This window comes from Conger conger, chromosome 5 (assembly GCF_963514075.1).
Source record: "Conger conger chromosome 5, fConCon1.1, whole genome shotgun sequence".
Classification (NCBI taxonomy): Eukaryota; Metazoa; Chordata; class Actinopteri; order Anguilliformes; family Congridae; genus Conger; species Conger conger.
The window spans coordinates 8,452,823-8,475,376 of NC_083764.1; the positions used below are offsets into that span (position 1 = coordinate 8,452,823).

Genomic DNA, 22,554 nt, shown 5'->3' on the forward strand with positions numbered 1-22,554 from the left:
AGAGAGAGAGAAAGGGAGCATGTGTGTGGTGTAAGGGGGGGTTGCTAATATTTATAACCTGTGCAGGTCTCTGTGGCTATGTGTACCCAAGGGACGCAGATTTAGCTCCAGTAGAGAATTAATCTCTGTCATCCATTACCTGTTAGTCGAGTCAACAGTTACAGAGAGTTTTTTCATGCTCAGGCGACACAAATCCACACAGAGACACCCCCCCCCCCCCCCCCAAAAAAATAAATAAATAAATAAATAAATAAATAAAATAAAATAAAAAATCTGGCTCATTCTGTTCATCTCCTCACACCCGGAACCCTGGAATAATCCGTTTGAAATTCCCTGTGAGCTGGGAAGATTGATCCTCCTGGTTATTTTAAACTTCCTGTCTGCTGTGGAATGCTGGGACAGAAATAGACCCCCCCCCCTCACTAAAAGCAGAATCCGCTCCTGTACCGGGAGGTTTATTGCCCCTCTAATGCTCCCGGGTACTTTAAGAATCTGTTCGATATTATTTTTCAGTCTCCGTGCTGCACTCGCCGGTGGTCCTCGCGTAACGGATTGTCCGTGTCAGTGGAGTTTCTTGCAAAGATGGAGCAGGGGTGTCCAGTCTTGTCCGAAAAGGGCCAACGAGAGCACAGGTTTCTGTTTCAGCCCAGTGTTCAGAGACGCCTCATTCGAACGATCGAGTTCTCGATCGAGGAGGGCGATTTTAATTGGCCGAATCAGGTGTGGTAGTGCTGGGCTAAAGCAAAAACCTGCACCCTCACCCGGGCCCTTTTCAAACGGGACTGGACACCCCTCTTTTAGTTTCTGTGTTTTGCCGCCTCAGTTTGAAACGATGTCTCTTTGAAATGGGATTCATATTTGTGTTATTAATGCACACACAACCTGCTCCACGCGCCCCCAGCCATGCCGCGCTACATTGAGTTCTGCTCTGTAATGAACTGTGGTGAAGCTGTGACTGTTCTAGCCAATCAGGACGCTCTCCACATTCTGTATCTTCCTGTGATTGGTACAGCTCATTCTCTCTGCCCCTCCCATTCTGTGTTTTTTTTTCTTTTTTTCTTTTCTTTTTTTAGTGATGAACCAGTATGCCCTTGGTATATTTAATGTCAAGTAAGTGTTTACGTTTACCATTTGGATGGCCATTCATTTGAAAGGTGCAATAAACATTTCAAACCTTTGTCAATAATGTAGTAATGGACTGTTGAAAGCCAACGATTGAAAGTTTGGCTTCTTGGAATTGCGAGAGTAGAATATATCACCCCTTTGATGGGTCATGGCGTATCCAAGCAACTGTCCATTAAGATGGATATGCCTCATGAACGCCATAGAGAGGTCAAATTCAGTCAGGGTGAAGGAGCTGAAAGCAGACGCCCGATAACTAGCTCATCATATGCATTGTATGATCGCATTAATGGTTTTAAATTGCTCTCCATATGAAGATGTACATTATGTGAACCTCATTGGCATCTGCACTATCTGTCAGTGATTCACTGACAGATTATTTGGCCTGTTGAAATGCTACTGTGTTTTCGCTCTGATCTACACCCCCTAAAATCCAATCCAGCCACCGTTCCATGCGTTCAGCAGACCGTGCAGTGCAGCTAGGCCAAAATACCACTAGCTTCACCTAAAGACTGCGTTTGTGGTTTTTCCTCCGGATTTATTCAGCGTCAAAATTGGACTCTTAGAGTTCAGCGTTTGCAATTGCCTACGATGTGTCACGTCTCAATGGGGGGAAAACATGTTGCCTAGGGGTTGACATGATTAAGAAATTATTCGCCAAATCGTGAACTCCGCTCTGCATTAAATGTTTGGTAATGTCCTGCTGTAATGCGTCTTCCGCTGTTTGCCCTGAATCAAATGAGAAACGTGGGCCTACCGCATTCAAATTGGATCTAGTGTAGGAGAAACAACTGACGCGTTGTTATACGTGCCGGTTTTTGTGTACGACACGTTTTACGGACCATGTGTTCTCTGTGCTCTTGTGTGTTTATTAATTACGTTTTTAATTCGGTTCATTGCGTTGAACATTGCGCGTTTATTTGCTAGCTGTGAGATACGGACGGTGCTAATGATCGGTTTTTCTCTGGAGTTACGGATGATTAAAACGGATCTTTTATTATGTAAGCAATAATTATCGCTAAACTGTAGCTTTAAAATCATTAATATTCTTTACATTATAGGTTGTGATTGATCGGTGTACATCTATTTTTAAGATAGGTTTAAGGCTGAACTGAGTTTAGTTATTTAGATGATGATTTTCGACTCATTCTTTATTAATAAAGGTCTTCAATAAGGACGATGATTTGAAATGAGATGGATCTGGATATTCCATTACTCTCCCAGTAACTCGCAGGTAATTAGTGATAATTAATTCATGTGAACATATTCGTTAGTAGACTGAAATGCAAGTGTTACAAATGGCTCTAAAGCTTGCTGGGGAAGCTACGCACAGGTTTTTAAACAGTACAGGAGAGTTCTTCCTCCTTCATTCAGGGGGGAAGCGGAGAGGCTTACATATAGGTGTGATCACAGTACAGGCAGGAAGCCACACAGGGACTTATAAATGAGTGTGAAAATCGGCTGCACTAAAGACGATACCTCAGCCTCTGCCTACATATAGGTATTTATTTTACATGTGACTCTTAAGCAAAGGTTGTGGGGCATGATTATATCAATTTTCAGCAAATTAAGGCAAATGCTTCCGAAGGATAAACCAGAACTGGCTGAGGTCCATTTGAGCCGTTCCAGGTTTTACTACAAACAGCTGAGTCTGGCGCGTGTACTGCATCCAAGCCTCCAACAACATCTTTCGCTCTGTTCACTAGCCTGCTTGTAGTAAGACCCGGACTGGATCAACTGGGAGGTTCTCACACTGCACAAAGAAATGACTTGTAAACGCACTACAATGCAGTCATTCTGAACCTGATGAAGATATAGGCTAGCACTTATTGAAATCTTCTTCGGGTGTTTTTTAAAGCTTCTGATGCAGTGGGCAGACTATATTTCTCACCGTTGTTTTTCTGTTCTGCACCCGCACAAACATGACTTCGCTGTATCTGTATTCATACTTTTGTCACATATTGTAGTCATCCCAGAATCTCTCGCCATAAACTGCCATTATTAATTGTTAAACATTCACTGGGTTTTATTACTTATTAAATCCTACCAATGACTGCATCTACAGTCCTTGTCACATTCAGGGTTTATTTTCCCCCCTCATTAAGTCATTTTTGTTAACCGTGACATATTAATATATCTTTGCTGCCATGCTAATACCATATAGACTCCAGTTAATATCATTTTGCAGTGGTGCGACACACCTGCCCCGACTGCATGACGTTCTTGCGTGTAAGAGCCGAGCTCCTCTGTTTTGCAGCTTTAGAAGCGCTTTGGTTTGGCAGTTTGTAAGCTGGAGTCCAGGGGTGCTAGAACCGCTAATGAATAGCCGGGTTGTTATTGGTTGGCGGCCCGTCATGTTGACAGAGTGTTTCCTGCTGTCAGGCTTGCCGGGGTGAACTTTCTCCCTCTGTGTGTGTGTGTGTGTGTGTGTTGGCTGTTTCCCAGCTGCATTGCAGAGAGAGGCGAGGGCCCTAACCCCCCCCTCCTCAGTACTGTGTGTCACCAGGTCACTCGATTTATTGAACCCCACGGAGGCCCGGGTTCAGACCAACCGACAGGCAATCTGCGCGGTTTAGCCGTTAGCTTCTGCGGCGAATGCATGTTCCGGGCTCGACGCATGCATTCGCCTTTTAGACAGGCCGAGAGGCAATCTGCACAGTTTAGCGATTTAGTGGTTTCGCCGAGTCGCTGAACTGCTCTGCGATTTGACACGTGTGTTCACCTTGCAGACAGACCGACGGGCAGTCAGTGCGGTTCAGCCTCAGCCGTTTGCTGGAGTGCCCTGGGTTTAACGCATGCGTTCACCTTAAACGCAGATCAGCAAGAAAGCAATCTGCAGGCCTTAGCTTTTCGGTCTGGCTGGAATGCTTCGGGTGCAAGGCGTGCGTTCACCTTGGAGACAGATCAGCGGGTAGTCTGTGTGTTTTAGCCGTTAGCTCTCACTGAGCTGTTCTGGGTTCGGCACGTTCGACACGTTCGACACGTTCGACGCGTTCGATCGCCTTGGAGACAGACCAGCGGGCAGTCTGTGTGATTTAGCCGTTAGCTCTCACTGAGTTGCTCTGGGTTCGACATGTTCGACACGTTCGATCGCCTTGGAGACAGACCAGCGGGCAGTCTGTGTGATTTAGCCGTTAGCTCTCGCTGAGCTGTTCTGGGTTCGACACGTTCGACACGTTCGATCGCCTTGGAGACAGACCAGCGGGCAGTCTGTGTGATTTAGCCATTAGCTCTCGCTGAGCTGCTCTGGGTTCGACACGTTCGCTCACCTTGGCTTGCTCTACCCCGCAGCAGTTCAGACACCAGCTGAGTGAGAATCGCGGGTCGTTCTGAACGAGCCAAATCCTCTGGCTCTGCCGCAATAAGATCAGCGCTGAGTCATACTTTTATTGCATTTTAGGCGTTTAGCAGATGCTCTTATCCGAGGCGACTTTCCCAAAAGCGATAAATTCCCACAGCAGAACCGTTTCAGGTTAAGTACCTCACTCAAGGGTGCAACGCAGTGCCCCGGCTGAGAGTCAAACTGCAACCTTGGAGCTGTAAGCCCAGTTCCCTACCCGGTAGGGGTCTGTTGTGACGCGGGGTCGATTGTTACGCGATTACGTTTTCTGAGCACAAAATTGACATGAAACTGACACAAAACCGGTCCGTTGAAATCCGAGGTGAAAGAGGACGTGTATGGGGCTGTGCAGTGTGATTTACGGCAGGCTGGCTTGTTTCTGAAAAAAAACATCGGGTAACAATGGACCCCGTGTCACAACAGACTCTCCCCTATGCCACATAATCCCAACGAAGAGACCCAATGGCCATCCTGGGAGCTGATCCATCTCAGTCTGGAAGTCTTGGGTAATGTATGTGTCTCCATAGAAGAGCCTTTTTCTGTTCTTTATGGGCAGTCTGGAGCCTTGTGGCTAAGGTACAAGACTGGGACCTGGAAGGTTGGTGGTTCAAGCAACAGATTGCCCGCTGCTTAGTCTAATCAACTGTAAGTCACTTTGGATAAAAGTATCAGTATGACATCGCTCAACTTCCGCGCTTGCACTGTTCGGTTAAACAACCATAAAGTGGGGAAAATGTGATTTTTTAAAAATGGAATTGGTATATCTTTGTATCGTAAAACGTTGATTTCTTTCTAATTCACATTCCCTTTGGGTTTCGGCAGTCGTCGTACACATCGTCTGTTTATTCAGTTAAAAGTCAATGTACTGTACGAGGCAATAAAGGCAACATTAAAGGATTTTCAATATGATGGGATTATCTAAACAACATCTTCAAGAAAATTGACAGCTTTAATTATGCTCTGACGGCACGGGTCCCCACGACTGGCAGCAAAGAATGACAAACATCCTTTTCATCCGGTGGTCTCATCGACAAAGCGGAAAAATAAATTTGGGACGCGCCGTTGTCTACAAATTAGACGGAATCGGAGTTGAAAGAGGGGGGAAATAATTTTTATTTACCGTCTCCTCTCGAGACGAGGGGAGTCCCATCCATCCGGAATGACTTAATTAGCATGAAGAGAATGACATTTACATTATTAGTCCTAGTGTACAGTTGAGTAAACTGGGCCGCTCCCATCTCCAGTAATTAGACGGATAACTGGGGGGGAGCCTTGTGCTGAAGTAAGCAGTCTCTCTATGTGGAGTAGGGGGCAGATTTTTGCATGCGTGGCTCTGTTGCTTCCGTGCCATGCAAATAACGCTCAGCCTCCCGGAAACTGCATTCAGGAGCCATTCTGGCTCTGAAGCTCAAAGCACAGGAGTACTTAACATTCCGCATCAAATGTGTTGCGTTTCTTTGATATGCTCTCTCCTGCTTTCACACACTCTCCCTCTCAGTCTGTCTCTCTCTCTCACACACACACACACACACACACACACACACTCACACTCTCTCTCTCTCTCTCTCTCTCTCTCACACAGACACAATTATTTATTTATTCTGCTTTTTCTTTGTGTGTATAGAGAAAAATAAGACCCCAAAAAATAACACCACCAAAGACACCCTACTAGTTTTGAGTCTTCTTCCTATAATACACATATTTAATAACAGAATCCAAAATAATATGAAGTATATCATAATTCGTATTATTATGATCGTTATATTATTATTGTTATTATATACACAGGCAGATTCCCCCTTGAAGGCCAGTGCACTGGTGAAGAGGGACATGGCGTCTTGGCCTTTTGAACAATTTGAACAGAAGGATTAATTTGAACACAGAATGTTAAAGACACTCTTTGGTTGGTACATAGTGACCCACTGCATAGGTTACAACTGAAGATAACGCATTTGCTGTGCTTCGGAGGAGTTTTAATGAAAGGGAGAATACATATGGCCTATAGTATGTCTTGAGGCCTGAATTAAATTTGTACGCGTTTATTTATTACAATGGCACATGGTCATTTAAAAAAACTTTCAGACGGTGTGGAACGTGATTTCCTAAACTGAAGGGAGACTTTGCAGATCACAGAAGAAATCAGAATCTTGTAATTAGCCAAATATAAAATGCATTTGATGTGTTCTACATAATATGGGATGGTGCTGCTATGTTTAATTGTAATTATAATAATACCGTTGTGTCTCTCACTCCGTATGCAAAATGGCAGAATGCAAAATCAGAACATGCATGTTCAGTTTTTAGACATTGGCAGCTTGCCACCCCCCTTTATGTGAGGAACAGAAGCCTTTGAAAACCATTATAACATGTAAATAGACGTGTGTTTTCAAGGACCGTACCAACCATGCGGAACAAACGCTGCGTTTCAGACGGTAGGAAACGAGGCTTCCTGTTTATAGCCATTAAAAAAAATATATTAAAAAAATATGAAACCGAAAACAAAACAACAAAAAAATAGTCTAATATAAAAGACACGTAACCGGCATTTCCTGCCCTTTACCAACCAACGTGTTCTCCTTCAGCGATGGGACGAGGTTGACGCGGTCCTGTTTCGTAGCCCAATTATTTCCCCCCAGAATTTCGTGCAAATCGCGTACGCGGCCACACTGTACGAGGGAGACCGTCGACGGTAGGATGTTAGAGCCTTGTTGCCATGACAACAGAAGAGGGACAGTTTTCAGCGCTCGCAGCAGTGACAGTGGAAGCCGGAGACTACAGCGAGGAGCCGAGGCCAGAGGACTAGCGGCACGGGCTAAGCCGTTACCCAGGGATTTACCCGAGAGAGGAACTGGAGCAGGATTTCTTTTTTTTTAAAACCCCTCTCCCCTTCTGACTCTTTATTTTTTTAAATGGTACGTTTTTGGCTCAATCCATTTTCTCCTTCTTCTCCTTCTTCTTCTTCTTCTTCTTATGTTCGATTTTCTGGTCTCGCCTCTCGCCTTGCTGCATGATAAAAAAGGAAGAGGAAAGGGGGGGGGAAGCGGTTGCATCGTGCTACGCTACGGCGCACATAAACATCGGCATGCTCATGGGTAGATACTACTTACTCTTTTCTGTTTTTCTTTTTTTTCCGCTTTTGCTTTCGCGGAGGCCCTCTTTCTGATTTCGCGTAAGCGCGCGTTCGGGGTTTTATTTTCCGGGGGAAGGGGAGAAGAAGCCAGCTGTTGGCCACCTCCCCGGACGCGGTGTGGTTCGAAGCTGTCATCGTAATGGAAATTCATTGCTATGTAGCCACGGTAAATGGAGTTTTCTGCGTCTGTGCTGAATGCATTAGCCTAATGAGATGTTTGCAGCTGGTGCGCCGAGCTACAGGATTGGGGCAGAGAGGGAGTGGGGGGACGGAGACAGCGCAGAGCTAGAACGGTAGACCGGGGGGGAAGATGGCTTTTCCGCCGCTCTGAGCAAACCCCTAACCTAGCGCCTATAGCCGAAGTACCGGAACCCAAGCCAGAGGAGTGTAGAGGCTGCGGTCGTTAGCGGCGTTAATAAGTAAGGTAATGTGGGAGCGACTCTAGCGGGACACGGGAGCCGAAATGGGGAGAATCGGGGAGAATCGGGGAGGGGTGAGGGGGGAAATGGTTGCTCTATCGACTGGAGGACGGGGGATGGGATCGATGTTTTGTGCTCGGTGAAATGCTTTATGTGGTGCGGTTTAAACTGCTAGTTTCTATATTTAGGGGTTTGTTTCTTCCCTGCGGTTGCATTGGCTTGGCTGTTGTGCGTTTTCCTGGGTACCTGTGATGCCTGTGTGTTTGTGTTTACAGCATCTTACGTGAGTTTTAGTGGCTTCTGTTTCCATTTCCTTCACGACCTTGTGTGCGAAATTGTTGTTTTGAGTGATTGTTTTTTTTTTTATGAAAGGGTGTTTTTGGACTACTAGACGGACTGAGGTACTTGAAAGCTAACCGGGTATAAGGTCGTTTGTCTGTGGGGAATAATCTGCTTTGAGGCTTGCGGTGAATTTTCCAGCGTGTTTTCTGCTTTTACCATCCTTTTGTCATCCTGCCGTTGGTGTGTTTGAAACTGGAGGCTGGGATTGTAATTAAAAAGGAATTGGCTGTGTGTGTGTGTGTGCGTGCGTGCGTGCGTGCGTGCGTGTGTGCTGCCTGTGTGTGTGTCAGTATATGTGTGTATGCATTTGTGTAAGTCCATATCTGCATTTGTGTGCATGCTGGTGAGTGTGTGGGCATAGTGCAAGCATGTATATGTGTGTTACATCTATATATATGTGTGTGTGTGTGTGTGTGTGTATCTGCATGTTTATGTATGTATGCATGTATGTGTGCATGTGTGGTTGTCTGAATATGTGTGCCTTGTGTTTGTGAGTGTATATCTGTATAATAAGTCAGTGTGTGTATGAGTGTATATCTGTATAGATGTGTGTGTGTGTGTGTGTGTGTGTGTGTGTGTGTGCGTGCGTGCGTGCGTGCGTGTGTCTGTCTGTCTGTCTGTGTGTCTGCCTCCTACACATTTCCTGTTTAATTGAGCTTGCTGTGTTGTTCACAGGACCCATCTTCTGTGTCACTCAGCTGCGCTGTGTTCACAGGACCCGTCCTCTGTGTAACTCAGCTGTGTTTTATTCGCAGGTCCAGTCCTCCTGTGTAACCGAGCCGCGCTGTGTTCACAGGTCCCGTGCTCCTGTGTAACCGTGCTGCGCTGTGTTCACAGGTCCCGTCCTCCTGTGTAACCGTGCTGCGCTGTGTTCACAGGTCCCGTGCTCCGTGTAACCGAGCTGCGCTGTGTTCACAGGTCCAATGAGTATTCCTGCAGCATCAGCGCAGAAAACAGACAACAGTGAAATGCAATCGCCCGCCATGAGTCCCTCCTTCATATCCGGCCCGCGAGGGAAGATCCCGGGCCGGAAGAGGGGGAGACCGCCCATCCGCAACGTTCCCAAAATGGACTTTCAGAACCGCTACTCCGAGTCCCTGTCGCCCCTCAAAGTTCCCAAGAAGAGGGGGCGGAAGCCAGGATTTAAGGTCAGCGTTTTCGGGGTCGCGGGGGCGGGAGGTGCTTTTGCGGTATTCTTACGGGGCTGCGGTCCCGTGGAGGTTGCGTCCCGTTCGCACTGTAGCCCTCTGTTCTGTCCCATCGCCGTCGACCCAAACCACTGCCAGCGCTGCTGTTGGTGCGATCGCTGTCATTGCACTCTTCGCCAGCTTCCGCTTTTCAAGCATTTCTGTATGACTACATTAATGACTGAATGATTGCGCTTCCCCTTCCATTTTCTTTTTGTAAGTTTCTTTTATTTGTATTTTTTGTAATTTGATTTAGTGAAAAGATTCAAATGTACAGACGTGCAATACATTTGCACCTTCGTTATTTTAAGCAATTTGGCTTTGCGGAGATCAACGCATGTGCTCTTGCGCTTTGTTTTGTTATTCCCTGTATGATTAGTATTTGGTTTCACAAGTTGTGGGGTGTGAATGAAAATAGTGGACAGCCCGGTGTTTTGCCCAGTTTATATTGGCCATTGCAGTGGCAACCAGCCCTGTTCCTGGAGATCTACTTTCCCTTGGTTTTCATTTCACCCCAATTTTGGTGCGCCTGATTCTACTAATTAGCAGCTCAGCAAGATCTCTTGCTGTTGAATGAGGTGCGCTTTGTTTGGGCTGGAGTGAACACCTACAGGATGGTAGATCTCCAGGAACAGGGTTGGGCAGCCCTGCTCTTGCTGTTGAATGAGGTGCGCTTTGTTTGGGCTTGGAGTGAACACCTACAGGATGGTAGATCTCCAGGAACAGGGTTGGGCAGCCCTGCTCTTGCTGTTGAATGAGGTGCGCTTTGTTTGGGCTTGGAGTGAACACCTACAGGATGGTAGATCTCCTGGAACAGGGTTGGGCAGCCCTGCTCTTGCTGTTGAATGAGGTGCGCTTTGTTTGGGCTTGGAGTGAACACCTACAGGATGGTAGATCTCCTGGAACAGGGTTGGGCAGCCCTGCTCTTGCTGTTGAATGAGGTGCGCTTTGTTTGGGCTTGGAGTGAACACCTACAGGATGGTAGATCTCCTGGAACAGGGTTGGGCAGCCCTGCTCTTGCTGTTGAACGAGGTGTGCTTTGTCAGGGTTGGAGTGAAAGCCTCTGCAGGACAGTAGATCTCCAGGAGCAGAGTTGGTCACCCGGAGCTGGTGTTTTCCTCATGAAACGAATGGCTGTTGAGGGGGCCTGATGTGGAATCTCATTTCCGGGCGTCTGGCGTGGCTGTTGATGGAATCGTTCATTAAATCCAATAAAACAGGGGGGGGTGGGGTGGTGCTCGAATGTCCCCAGGCCAGTGTAGATGAGACTGAGGCTGCTTTTGCAACTGCTATCAGGAAATGAGATTCCCCCACACCCCCCCCCCCCGCTTCCAACCACATATTGTAGCCCACTCTGCGCTTCGAGCAGAAGCCTTCCCCATTAAGTGTGTCGCGTGATATGTCTGTAACGTGAGGTGACGGGGTTTCAAAACGTGTGTGAAAGCGGAAGGCTGGCGGTGTTTTTTTTTGCATGACTCGCGTGTTTTGGATTTCATCCTGCAAAAAAATAAAAATAAAATAATAATAATAATGTGCTAATAAGGGCTGTGGTTGACTTGTTTGACTGCTGAATTGGCTCTCGACAGGATTTAAGAGTGGATTGAAAGAGTATTTTTAGAATCGAGGACAGAAGGTTGCTGTGACGGTGGGGGTGTTTTGGTGGTTAACTAATGCGCGCGTGTTTATGTGCTCTCCGAGCTAATTGGTGTAGAGCACACAGCAGTGAACTGACCCCTCCCCTCCCAAACACCCCCCACCCACCCCCCGGGTCATTATCCCAGCTCATTATTCCTAGTCAAAGGTCAGCGCTGCCTGCCAGAAGCCTTGATCCCCCTACGCTGCCCCCCCTGGCCCCCCCCCCGTCTGGCATCTCGGCGATGTCAGTCACGGCTTCCTGTGTGGGATGGCGGCAGACTGTGGCGTCTCCCGGCAACCGCAGCAAATGGACGCACAGAACGCCCTCCACCTTAGGGACGTGTCCCGGGAACGTTAAATTGGTGCATTAAATTTCCCTCTTTGCTTTTAGCGCGCTGTGTTTGTGTTTGTGTGTATGTGTGTGTGTGTGTGTGCGCGCGCGCGCGCACGTGCATGTGTGTGTGTCTGCGAGAGAGAGAGTGTTTGTGAGCATTTCTGTGTGTGTGTGTGCGCGTGTGTGTGTTTGTGTGTCTGTGAGGGAGAGTGAGAGTGTTTGTGAGTGTGTGTGTGTGTGTGTGTGTGTGTGTGTGTGAGAGAGAGAGGGTACATTTGTGTACGTTTGTACTCAGGATAGAGCAGCTGAAACAGTAAAGCCTAACAGTACAGCCTCTGTGAGCCGTTAGCTGCTAGCTGTTTGATTTCGCTTCATAGCCACCGAGGCCTAATCCAGGCTAATTGATGTTTTATTAATGGGTTTTTCTAGCTTTGCCAAAGATAGGGGAACTCTACCCCCTCCCCAGGCGAAGTTGGCGGGCTCTGTTGTGGTTACAGACAGAGAACAGGCAGTTTCTGTCTAAATTATTTCCTAATGAGGGAGATGGTCAGCCTCCCCGGTGTGTGTCTGTGCGTGTTTGTGTGCGTGCACGTCTGTGTGCGCGCGTGTGTCTGTGTGTGTGTGTGTGTGTGTGCATGCACATGCATGCATGTGTGTCGTGTGTCTGTATATATGTATGTATGTGTGTGTGCGCGTGCCTGCGTGCGTGTCTGTATGTATGTGTGTGTGTGTGTGTGTGTGTGTGTGTGTGTGTGTGTGTGTGTGTGTGTGTGTGTGTGTGTGTGTGTGTGTGTGCGCGCGCGCGTGAGTGTCTGTCTGTATGTATGTATGTGTGCGTGCATGCGTGTGTCTATGTTTGTGCGTGTTTGTGCGTGTGTATATATGTATGTGTGTGTGTGTGTGTGCATGTGTGTGTGTCTGTATGTATGCATGTATGTATGTCTGTATGTGTGTGTGTGTGTGTGTGCATGCACATGCATGCATGTGTGTCGTGTGTCTGTATGTATGTATGTGTGCGTGCATGCGTGTGTCTATGTTTGTGCGTGTGTGCGCGCGTGTGTCTGTATGTATGTGTGTGTGCGCGTGTGTGTATGTATGTGTGTGCGTGCGCGTGTCTGTATGTATGTATGTGTGTGTGCGCGTGCGTGTGTCTGTATGTATGTATGTGTGTGTGCGTGCGTGTGTCTGTATGTATGTGTGTGTGTGTGTGTGTGCGTGCGCGTGTCTGTATGTATGTATGTATGTATGTGTGTGTGTGTGTGTGTGTGTGTGCGTGCGTGTGTCTGTATGTATGTGTGTGTGCGTGCGTGCGTGTGTCTGTATGTATGTGTGTGTGTGTGTGTGTGTGTGTGTGTGTGCGTGTGTCTGTATGTATGTGTGTGCGTGCGTGTGTCTGTATGTATGCATGTGTGTATGTGTGCGTGTGTGTGCGTGCGTGTGTCTGTATGTATGCATGTGTGTATGTGTGCATGTGTGTGCGTGCGTGTGTGTGCGTGTGTCTGTATGCATGTGTGTGCGTGTGTGTGCGTGCGTGTGTCTGTATGTATGTATGCGTGTGTGTGCGTGTGTGTGCGCGCGTGTGTCTGTATGTATGTGTGTGCGTGCGTGTGTCTGTATGTATGTATGCGTGTGTGTGCGTGTGTGTGCGTGCGTGCGCTGACTCTCCCTCTCTGTGGCTCCGCCCCTCACAGCTGAAGCCCCGCCTGGTGATGACGCCCCTGGCCATCTCCCCCCCCAGCAGCACCCCCGAGCCGGACATGAGCTCCATCCCGCAGGACGCCGCCACGGTCCCGCACTCCGCCACGCCCCAGGTGCTCACAGGTAGGACGGGCCCCCCTCCCCCACACCCCTCCCCACACCCCCCTGCTCCAAAACGTACACACGGCGAAGGTGTTCATCCCCGTCAGGACCTGAACAGGGAGTACTAATGGTCCAAGTGTCCAGTTGAGTACAAAACCAAAGAATAAATGTCTTAACAAAGCTTATATTTAGACCTAAGATCTTATTCTTAGGACTTATTTTCTTTTGCTAAATAAGACAAACTCAACGATGAGGTGGGGCAGTAATATGAAGATGGGTAACACAAGGTCACTATTTTGTGCTTGAGAGAAATTGCCATAACGAGACTTAAGACTAAAAACGCTGCATGTTAAGACCTTAAGACCTTTTGCCTCAGCTTGTACCACAACACCCAGCTGTGCTGAATCCCGCCTTGTGATTGGCTCCCTGCGGGGACTGGAAGCTGCAGTGTCATTACTGAAGGGGTGGGGCTAACCCATTTCTCGTTCCACATTACGACTTTAACCGTCTATAATGCATGCTGTTACTCCTGCTGTTACTCCTGCTGTTACTCCTGCTGTTACTCTTCTGTTACTCCTGCTGTTACCCTGTTCGTACTGTGCCAAAGGAAGAAATGAGTGGTGATGTGGAAAAAGCAAAAGATATATCATTAATAATCTTATTCAGGTTTTACGTATGAAGTTCTGTTGAGTACTTTGAATGTGTCACCACATCCGATTCATTTTCTGACATCACAAATGGGGAAAAAAAAACAAACACTCTTTCTGAATTCCCCTCCCAACAGTAGATGTTTATGTTTATAGCAGGCAAGGAAATGATTTGAAACTGTGACTTGTTTTTTTTCCTTTCTTTTTTTTTCTTCAGTTGCTTAAATGAGCGTCTCTTATGTGTGTGTGTTAAAGGGTGGCGTGTTGTCATCTTTGACACGAGTCTTCATTAAATGCAGTGTTTACTGCAGATGACATTTACAGAGTCTGTTCAATTAAAGAGTCGTGTTTGGAGGGTAAGGCCTTTCCGTGGCACTGCGGTTTTCGAGTGCGTACGTAGCGTCACTTTTTAAGGCCTTGTGAAGTGCTCTCGGTTCTGAAATGTTCATTATTTATTCATTAGATTTTTCTTTTTTTGCCGTCCTTTCAGCCCGTTTCATCGCAGAAGGCATAACAGAGGGACAAAAATGACATCGTAAAAAGCTGCCGATTTAATTCCAAAAGCCGTTAAATTGATGTTCTTTTTTTTATACAATGTATAAATTTGGCATCTTTAAACCAGTTATTAGCTGTGAATTATGTCATTGGTGTGATTGAGTGTAAGTAGCTTACCATAATCTCACTTTAGTTCAAAAATAACTTTGCCTTACTGTTGCTGATTATACCTTTTGTACCAGAGAGCTAAGTATTAAGTCTGCTAAAGCACTACTTCACCTGACTGTGAGGTGGACTCTTGTAAGGTTTTGTCTGTACAATATAAGGTTGACATGGACATGGTTAAGGGATCAAATACTGGGAATGGCGAAATGGCATAGCGACACAATCACGCTGGGGTCTTGGCAAGCATCAGGGTCTGTTTAAGGCTGGGCCTTATTGCATTAGTTGTCTGTAATAAAGCTCTTTTCGTTCAGGGGGGCTCAGAGCTGTTTGTCACACTGGTAACGTACCATAACCTCGTTTCCCAGACTGAAACCTGCCTACGTTTCCACATTTGCGCGAGGTTTTGAACCAGGTCTGGTTGCAAGCCGAGGTTTTGAACTAGGTCTGGTTTACAATCCCTGGTTTTGAACCAGGTCTGGTTGCAATCCCTGGTTTTGAACCAGGTCTGGTTGCAATCCCTGGTTTTGAACCAGGTCTTGTTTTTTCAGAGCTTATTGTGAAGAGACAAGACGGTTTGACGAGACCGCGCGACAAACAGACGCGTCTGCCGGAGCGCGCTGTCGGAGAACCGGGGGCCCCTCCGGGGGGCCCCCCGTTTCCACCCCTGATCTCAGCGCGCCTCTTTCCCGCAACCACAGGAAACGTCCTCTCCTCTGCAGCCCCGGCGGTCGCGAAAGGTCACGGCGGTTATTTCTGAACGGGCGGGGCGGGGCGGGGCGGGGCGGGGTGATTTACGCGCGGGCCCCGGGGCCGGGGGGGGGGCCCTGTTTTTCGCGGCTCCGCTCGTCCCGCTCGGCTTTGATCGGCGTCCCGCCCCGCGGGCGTGCGCTTAATTAAACGGAGAACGATGGCTGCGCGGGCTTCGACCCCGAGGTCAGGCCCGGTCGCTCGCCCTGCTCCGGTGGAAGCCATCAATCTCCAGCTGGGGGCGCGGGAGGGAGGGAGGGGGGGGAGGGGGTGTTAAACTCTCGCTGAACTCAGGAGCTTGTAATGGCTCTCTTTCATTTATTCATTTCGATCCGCGCCCCGACGTCGCGTGGTTTAAGGGCTTGGCCGCCGTCGGCGGATGCGATCCCGTCTCCGGTGAATACGCTTCCCGAGTCGATTCACTTAGAAATGACAAAGACATTTGGCTTTAGCTGCGGTGAAAAAGCGTGCATGTAAATTTGATTATTCGCAAATGGGCACTTTGCACCGAACTGAATTGTTTCTGAATCGCATTTGCGCGGAGGCTCTTCGGTCCTTCCCTTTCTTCCGGAGAGTTCCTCGTTTCCTCACGGACGGAGAGGCAACCCCGGGTGTTCCTCGGCGCGTAGCGGCGCGTTCTCGCGTTCCCCTGCTTTGACGGGGGGGGGGTGTAGCCGGCACGTCTCCCTCCTCTCCCGGGTTTCTGGCGCTCGGTCTGTTACGCGCTCCGGGACCCTGCCCGCCGCCCTCTTTGTCTCCCTGAGCCGGGAGAGTCTGCCCGACGACGGCTGGCTGCTGCCTGGCATCGATGTCGTTCCGCGGGGGGGGCGGGGTTAGCGGTTATCCGGCTTAGCCGGGTTAGCGCCGGCGGCGGAGGGAGGGGAACCGGTGGGGAAGCCCCCCGAACAGTCCCCTGAGCGCTGCTCCGCTGCCCACGTTCCAGCGCCCCAAATCCCTTAACGCCCGGCTTACCGACCGCCCTCCAGCGGCGGTTTCCAAGAACCCGGCGGCGTACGGCAAGCCGACGCACGAACGATTCGCTAGCGATTCACGCGTGACAGTCGAAATAGCCCGCGGCTACGCCGCCCACGCGCCCGGCGCTTCCACCCTCCGCCCGGCACGCACACGCCCCCGCACGGTGTCCCCCGCCCCGCCCCCTGAGTAGCACACGCGCTCCCAGGCTACCCGACACAACCGCAGGCCCTTTGGCCTCCTTCCCCTGCAATAACACCAACCCCCCCTGCAGCCTCAGCACTACTTTCAGTCTGTGTTCACCGTGCGCCCTGCCCCCCCTCCCCTCCCCGGTGCTGCAGCTGACTAGCATCATAATGTGCTCGGGGCTTTCACACAGACCCCGTCCTCCTCAAACGAGGAATTAGCCCCTAAATTAAGCCTCGTCTGCGACACGGCAAAGTGTGTCGCGTGCCGTGTGCCTTCACCAGGGCATGGAGCGACAGCAGCTCTGTATTCTGATGGGGTGGGGGGTGGGGGGTGGGGGGGGGGAAGCCGTCGCACAAAGCCGCAGGCCGACTGGGTAGACGAGGCAGGAGGGGGGATGGGTGCTGGCAGGCTCCCCAAAATCCCCCACCCCCCCCAACCCTACCCCCTCGCTTTCCCAGCGCAGCTTTGATTCGGGTTGTGAGGGGAGCAGTGCCTTCTGGGTACTGGATGTGGGAGGGATTATTATTCTCAGATTGCGTTGCTTGTCGGGGGGCGATTGGCCTCGACGGGGAATGACACGCTTGCCTGTTTAAGTGAGGGATGCGGGAACTTCACAGGAGTGTCGCGGTCTCGTGCCTCGCGCGTGAATGCTAATACGGCGCGTCTCCGCTGAGGAGTGTGTCGTGGACCGCCCCCCCATTTTGTGCTTTTGTTGTTGTTTGGAGTTTTCTGAACAATGTTGGTTTCCGCGAAGCAGGATATGTGGTGCAGATTTCTCAGAAAATATGTTGAAATTAGCTTTAAATTCTATGAGTAATTTGAGTATTGGCTTTTATCAGATCTTTTGGCAGTAGGGAAAAATCTGCAAAAATATTATACGAAGCATATATAATGCAGCTGATATTGTACTTCATACTCCTGCATTGCGGTAGGGAATTCATTAATTCAATGCTGTTGATCGTGATTTACATTTTTTATTGTATATCTTACAGATTTTCATCTTCTCTTGGGCCGCAGTCCGTGAAAAATATGTTCCTGTTACGCATTCATTAAAGAAATAAAATGCATTTTTCAAATGCAGAAAATTTACTCACAAACAGTTTGAAAGACTCCCACAAATGTTTGAAGCTGCAAACGAGTATCGGATAACGTCAAGGGAACCCTCCAGTATGTGCAAATTAATTACGGGCCTTTGAAATTACGCTCAAGATTTCCCCTTTGGTTCCTGTCTGGCCTGAATGGTAAAACATTTCCCACAAAATGGTGGAACATCTCACACGCGTGTTTAATGGGTACTTTCTCGGTGATTCGCGAGCTCTATTCATTATTTTTCTCTTCCTGGTTTCATCTGTTGGTACGTGTTTAAAGGGAAAGTGGGGAAAATGTGAGGGGTCTGTGCGTATAGACACGGCGCGGTGACCTTGAGTTCAAACCTCATAAAATGCGGGCGACTTCTTGTGTAAACTGCGCTTTCAACTGCCGGTGTTGGTGGCTGGAGAACTGAACGTGAGATCGGATTAGATGGCCAGATAAAGGTTTCACTGTTTCCATGGTGGAGGGGGCGGGGGGGTAGTGTGGGGGGGGTGCTTTTTTTATTTTATTTCGCATGCCCCCTACTCCGCTTTGATATTGCTCTTTTTTAATATAGATACAGTTTCTGTATTAGCACATATTATAGGGTATGGTGGCTGGTTTGAGGTTAGGTCAGTGCATGGGTCTGCGTTTGTGGTAATATATTGTTTGCCCCTCCGTGCTGCTAGTGGGTCAGAGGTCATGGCGTTCCGTCCCTGGGGGGGTGCTGTAGAAGTCGTGGTGCTGCATGCATTAGCCGGGGGACGTCGTTACTCAGTAACCAGTGGCTGCAGTCCGTTCACTTTGGCTCTGTGGCAGTACACGCATGTGCAGAGTCGCAGGGGAAACGACGCGCGATTACGCGCTGTGGTTCACGGCTGTAGCCCCGCGCTTTAGCCTTGCCGTGTGTGTGTGTGTGCGTGTGCGTGCGTGTGCGTGCGTGTGCGCGTGTGTGCGCGTGTGTGTGCGCGTGTGTGTGCGCGTGTGTGTGCGTGCGTGTGTGTGTGCGTGTGTGCGTGTGCGTGTGCGTATATGTGTTTGCTACAGCGTGCTTGTGTGTGCATGTGTTTGTGTGTGTGTGGGTTTGTGCGTGTGCATGCATGCATGCATGCATGTGTGTGTGTGGGTTTGTATACGTGTGTGCATGCATGCGCGTGCGTGTGTGTGTGTGTGCATGTGGGTTTGTGCATGCGCGTGTGAGTCCACGTGTGTGTGTGGGTTTGTATGTGTGGGTTTGTATGTGTGCGTGTGTTTCTGTGTGTGTGTGTGTGTGTGTGTGTGTGTGTGTATGTGTGCGTGTGTGCGTGCGTGTTAGGTGTGTGGCTGTGTGTGTGTGCGTGGGTGTTAGGTGTGTGTATGTGTGTGTGTGTGTGCGTGTGCATGTGCGTGTTAGGTGTGTGGCTGTGTGTGTGCGTGCGTGGGTTAGGTGTGTGTGTGTGTGTGTGTGTGTGTGTGCGTGTGTGTGTGTGTGTGTGTGGGTTAGGTGTGTGTGTGTGTGTGTGTGTGTGCGTGCGTGTTAGGTTAGGTGTGTGGCTGTGTGTGTGTGTGGGTTAGGTGTGCGTGCGTGCGTGTTAGGTGTGTGCGTGTGTGCGTGCGTGCGTGTTACGTGTGTGTGTGTGTGTGTGTGTGTGTGCGTGCGTGCGTGCGTGCGTGTTAGGTGTGTGCGTGTGTGCGTGCGTGCGTGTTAGGTGTGTGCGTGCGTGCGTGCGTGCGCGCGCGTGTGTGTGCGTGTGTGTGTTAGGTGTGTGTGTTAGGTGTGTGGCTGTGTGTGTGTGGGTGTTAGGTGCGTGCGTGCGTGCGTGCGTGCGTGGGTTAGGTGTGTGGCTGTGTACACGCTCAGGCTGAGGTGATGGTGTAAAAGTGAGAGGGGCCCACACAGTAAGCGAGAGCTGTTCAGATCCCTGCTTCCTTTGTTCAGCCCTGGTCATACGTTATGAGGATGTGTGCCCAAGCCCCTAATAGGAAGTAGAGTTCTCTCAGGCAAGTGTGTCTCAGCCGGAATAATTATCATTTTTTCACACTTGAATCAGTCTGGAGAGGGGGAAGAATTTTAACACTCCGGGTTTTCTCTATAGTTAACCAGCCTCTCTGGGAAGTATTAATAGATTCTCACAGATATGACATATGTGTGTTTCTAATATGGAATTTTTTTGCACTATATAGTGTGAATCTATTGTGAGTGGAGGGCCATATCCTCCCATTCTAATTATTGAAATTATTGAGAATTCTGCAGAATATTCATTTGTTAAATAAAATGCTTTGTGTGCAGTGTATTGTGTCTTGTAGGCCTGAACATATATTTTGCTTGACAGCCAGCATAGCATTCTTACTGATGTTTTCTGCCTGACTGAGTAAAGATTTAAAAAAAAAAGAAAAACCATACTGCCTTCATAATGAAGGATAGAAGGAAAGAGAGAAGAAAGAAAGAAAAGGGTAGGCAGGGTGAGAAATGTGGCCTGTGACCGATGTCTGACCTCTAATATCTCTGCGTTTCTTCTCTTCCTCCCCGTGTTGTGTCTGCAGTCTGCATTTATATAAACAAGCAAGCCAACACAGGTCCTAATCTTGACAGGAAAAAAGTGCACCAGCTGCCTGATCACTTTGGTCCTGACAGACCCTCAGTGGTGCTGCAGCAGGCCGTCCAGGGGTGCATTGACAGTGCTTTCCAGCAGAAAGCCGTCTTCTCCCTGCTCACGCAGGGGTACGGCGGGGAGAAGATCTCAGGTACGCCTCCGTGACGCCGCGGCATTCCCGTCGCGCTAACGAGCCCGTTCCTCTCTCTCTCTCGCATTCGCCCCTTTCGGTTTGTATTTCCCCCCCTCCTAACCAGCCCCAGCCCCACCCCTACCCTCCTGTAGCGAAATGGCAAGCGACGTCACTTTGATGCCGGTATTCGACATCTCCTTAAAATCGTCCCCCGTTCGGCGCTCGGCGGGGGCCGTTTGCGCTTTAAGAATGTGGCGGAGGAAATGAGACGCGGCGAGGTGCTTATTTCGCCTTGCTGTTAAAAAAAATAAAATAAGAAAAATAACAGAGCCCGTTCTGTTGTTTTAATGACCTGCCGGTCGGTCCAAGGACGTGTACATCACTGTTTCGGAGGATTTTAAGAACATTCTCCTCTATATTCGGCTATATTCTCTTCGCTGCGGCTTAACCCTTCAGGTGAAAGATCGCAGATATGTTATTTAGAATGTTCTTAACTGAACGTTCTAGAACGTTGGCGGAAAGAAGAGAGACTTTTTAAAGAAAAAGAAAACCTTCTGTACTCTTCAGATGGTTAAAGCAATACGAACGGATTCGTTTCCCAGCCGCAGTTTTTTTTTCCCGGCCTGGCTTTTGTCTTAATCGATTGCAGTTGTTGCTCTCGCTGCCACAGTTGTGTTTCGGGGTGAAAACGAAAAAGATGTTACCGCTAGCTTAAAAACTGATCTCCAGGGTGTGTCTGCCCTTTGCCGGAATTGAATGCAGAATTGAATTTTAACATTTCCCCGTTTAACGTTTTCACACAGAATAATTCAGTCTCGGAAGCAATCAGCGTACGCTGAGAGTGAGAACAGCGGCGCACAGATTATTTTTTATTTTATATGTATACTTCTCCTGAGAGCCGTTGTGTAATAGGCTTTGAATTTACATATAAATGGCCTTTGATGGACAGATGACACTAAATGGGCACAGTATGTAGCTCTGTCCCCACACCCTCTCTCCTGCACCCACTCCCCACCCCCCGCTCCTCATGGCCTGCATTATCAATCAAAGTCCCTGATATTTACCCCTTTTTACCCTGTGCACCTGTGCCACTGTCTTTTCAAAGAGTACTAATACCATTCTGTTTGGATACTCAGCTGTTTTGAGTTCTATATCTATAGTTCAGTTCTCCCTGTGTATGAATAAATTAACTTATTCACTGTTTGCTTACAAATGTGAGCCCCATTCTAAACCTTAATATTAATATTAATATTATTAAAAAGCCAAGGCCTTCTGACTAGCCAGCCTGGCCTTTTTGTGTGCAAAATGTACATGTACATGAAACAAACTAGGAAGCATTAACTTTATAGATACATATATATATATATATATATATATATCTTTTTTAAATAAAATTTAAATCAGAGGCTTTTTTTGTGTGCAGATTGTCCCTCTCTGCCCCCCCCGACTCACTGTTTTTTTTGTTTTTTTGTTTCCAGCCACATTTGACGGGAAGCAGCACCTTCTGAGTCTGCCCGTCGTGAACAGTGTTGGCTACGTGTTGCGCTTCCTGAAGAAGCTGTGCCGCAGCTTGCACTGCGAGAACCTCTTCAGCGATCAGCCGATCGCTCCGCCCCACTCCGCCTCCTACCACTTTGAGGGACACGCGCACTCCAGTACGTACGCTAGCGTCGACGCACACACACACACGCACACACGCGCACGACACGCTCTCTGTGTGCCTTCCCTTCTTCCCTTCCCGCCAGAGCTGCCACAGAACAACGGTTTTTAACAAATACAGACAAAAGTGTTTTTTTTTAGATAGCTGGGTACACGCCCATCTATTTTTAAAAAAATTTTTATACGTAAAATAAATGCATACTTTCGTGAGCTCTAGTTGTTTTTTTTGGTCTCTTCAAAAAAAATGGAAAGTGGTTTCCAGTAAATGTGTTGCAGCTGTAGTTTTTTCCCCGCAATACTGGCACTGACAATTAAACCTCTCGAGTCTGAAACCTCCCTTTAAAAAAAACAGTTTTTTTTTGTTTATCTCAGTATCTCACTTAACTGAATAAATAAACGATAAATAATTTTTCCGTCAAAGAAAAAAGAAAAAAGAAAAAGCAGAGATAATTGAGCTGTCTCTGGCCTGGGCCGGGGAGGCCAGACGCTGTGACATTGTGGAAATTGGGATAATTTCTGGGTGTTCATGGGCAGTGGAACACCAGCTGTGTCTGTAATTGAATGTGCGATGCCATCTTGGTTATTGTGCGGTAA

General features: G+C 48.5%; 1 protein-coding gene across 10 annotated transcripts in view; it reads left to right on the forward strand.

Annotated features, from left to right (window-relative positions):
* Positions 1-22,554, forward strand: part of scml4 (Scm polycomb group protein like 4) — a 50,804-nt gene that overhangs the window by 18,625 nt on the left and 9,625 nt on the right. For 4 of the 10 annotated variants that reach the window (XM_061243311.1, XM_061243309.1, XM_061243315.1 and 1 more), the window contains 4 exons: positions 9,272-9,501; positions 13,201-13,330; positions 20,119-20,319; positions 21,780-21,956. In XM_061243311.1, the coding sequence (XP_061099295.1) occupies positions 9,272-9,501; positions 13,201-13,330; positions 20,119-20,319; positions 21,780-21,956 (738 nt within the window). Of the gene's footprint in view, positions 1-7,048; positions 7,375-7,457; positions 7,555-7,579; positions 7,759-7,842; positions 8,017-9,271; positions 9,502-13,200; positions 13,331-20,118; positions 20,320-21,779; positions 21,957-22,554 lie in introns of those variants that run through there. The other 6 variants (XM_061243316.1, XM_061243312.1, XM_061243318.1 and 3 more) reach the window with 6 other exon arrangements.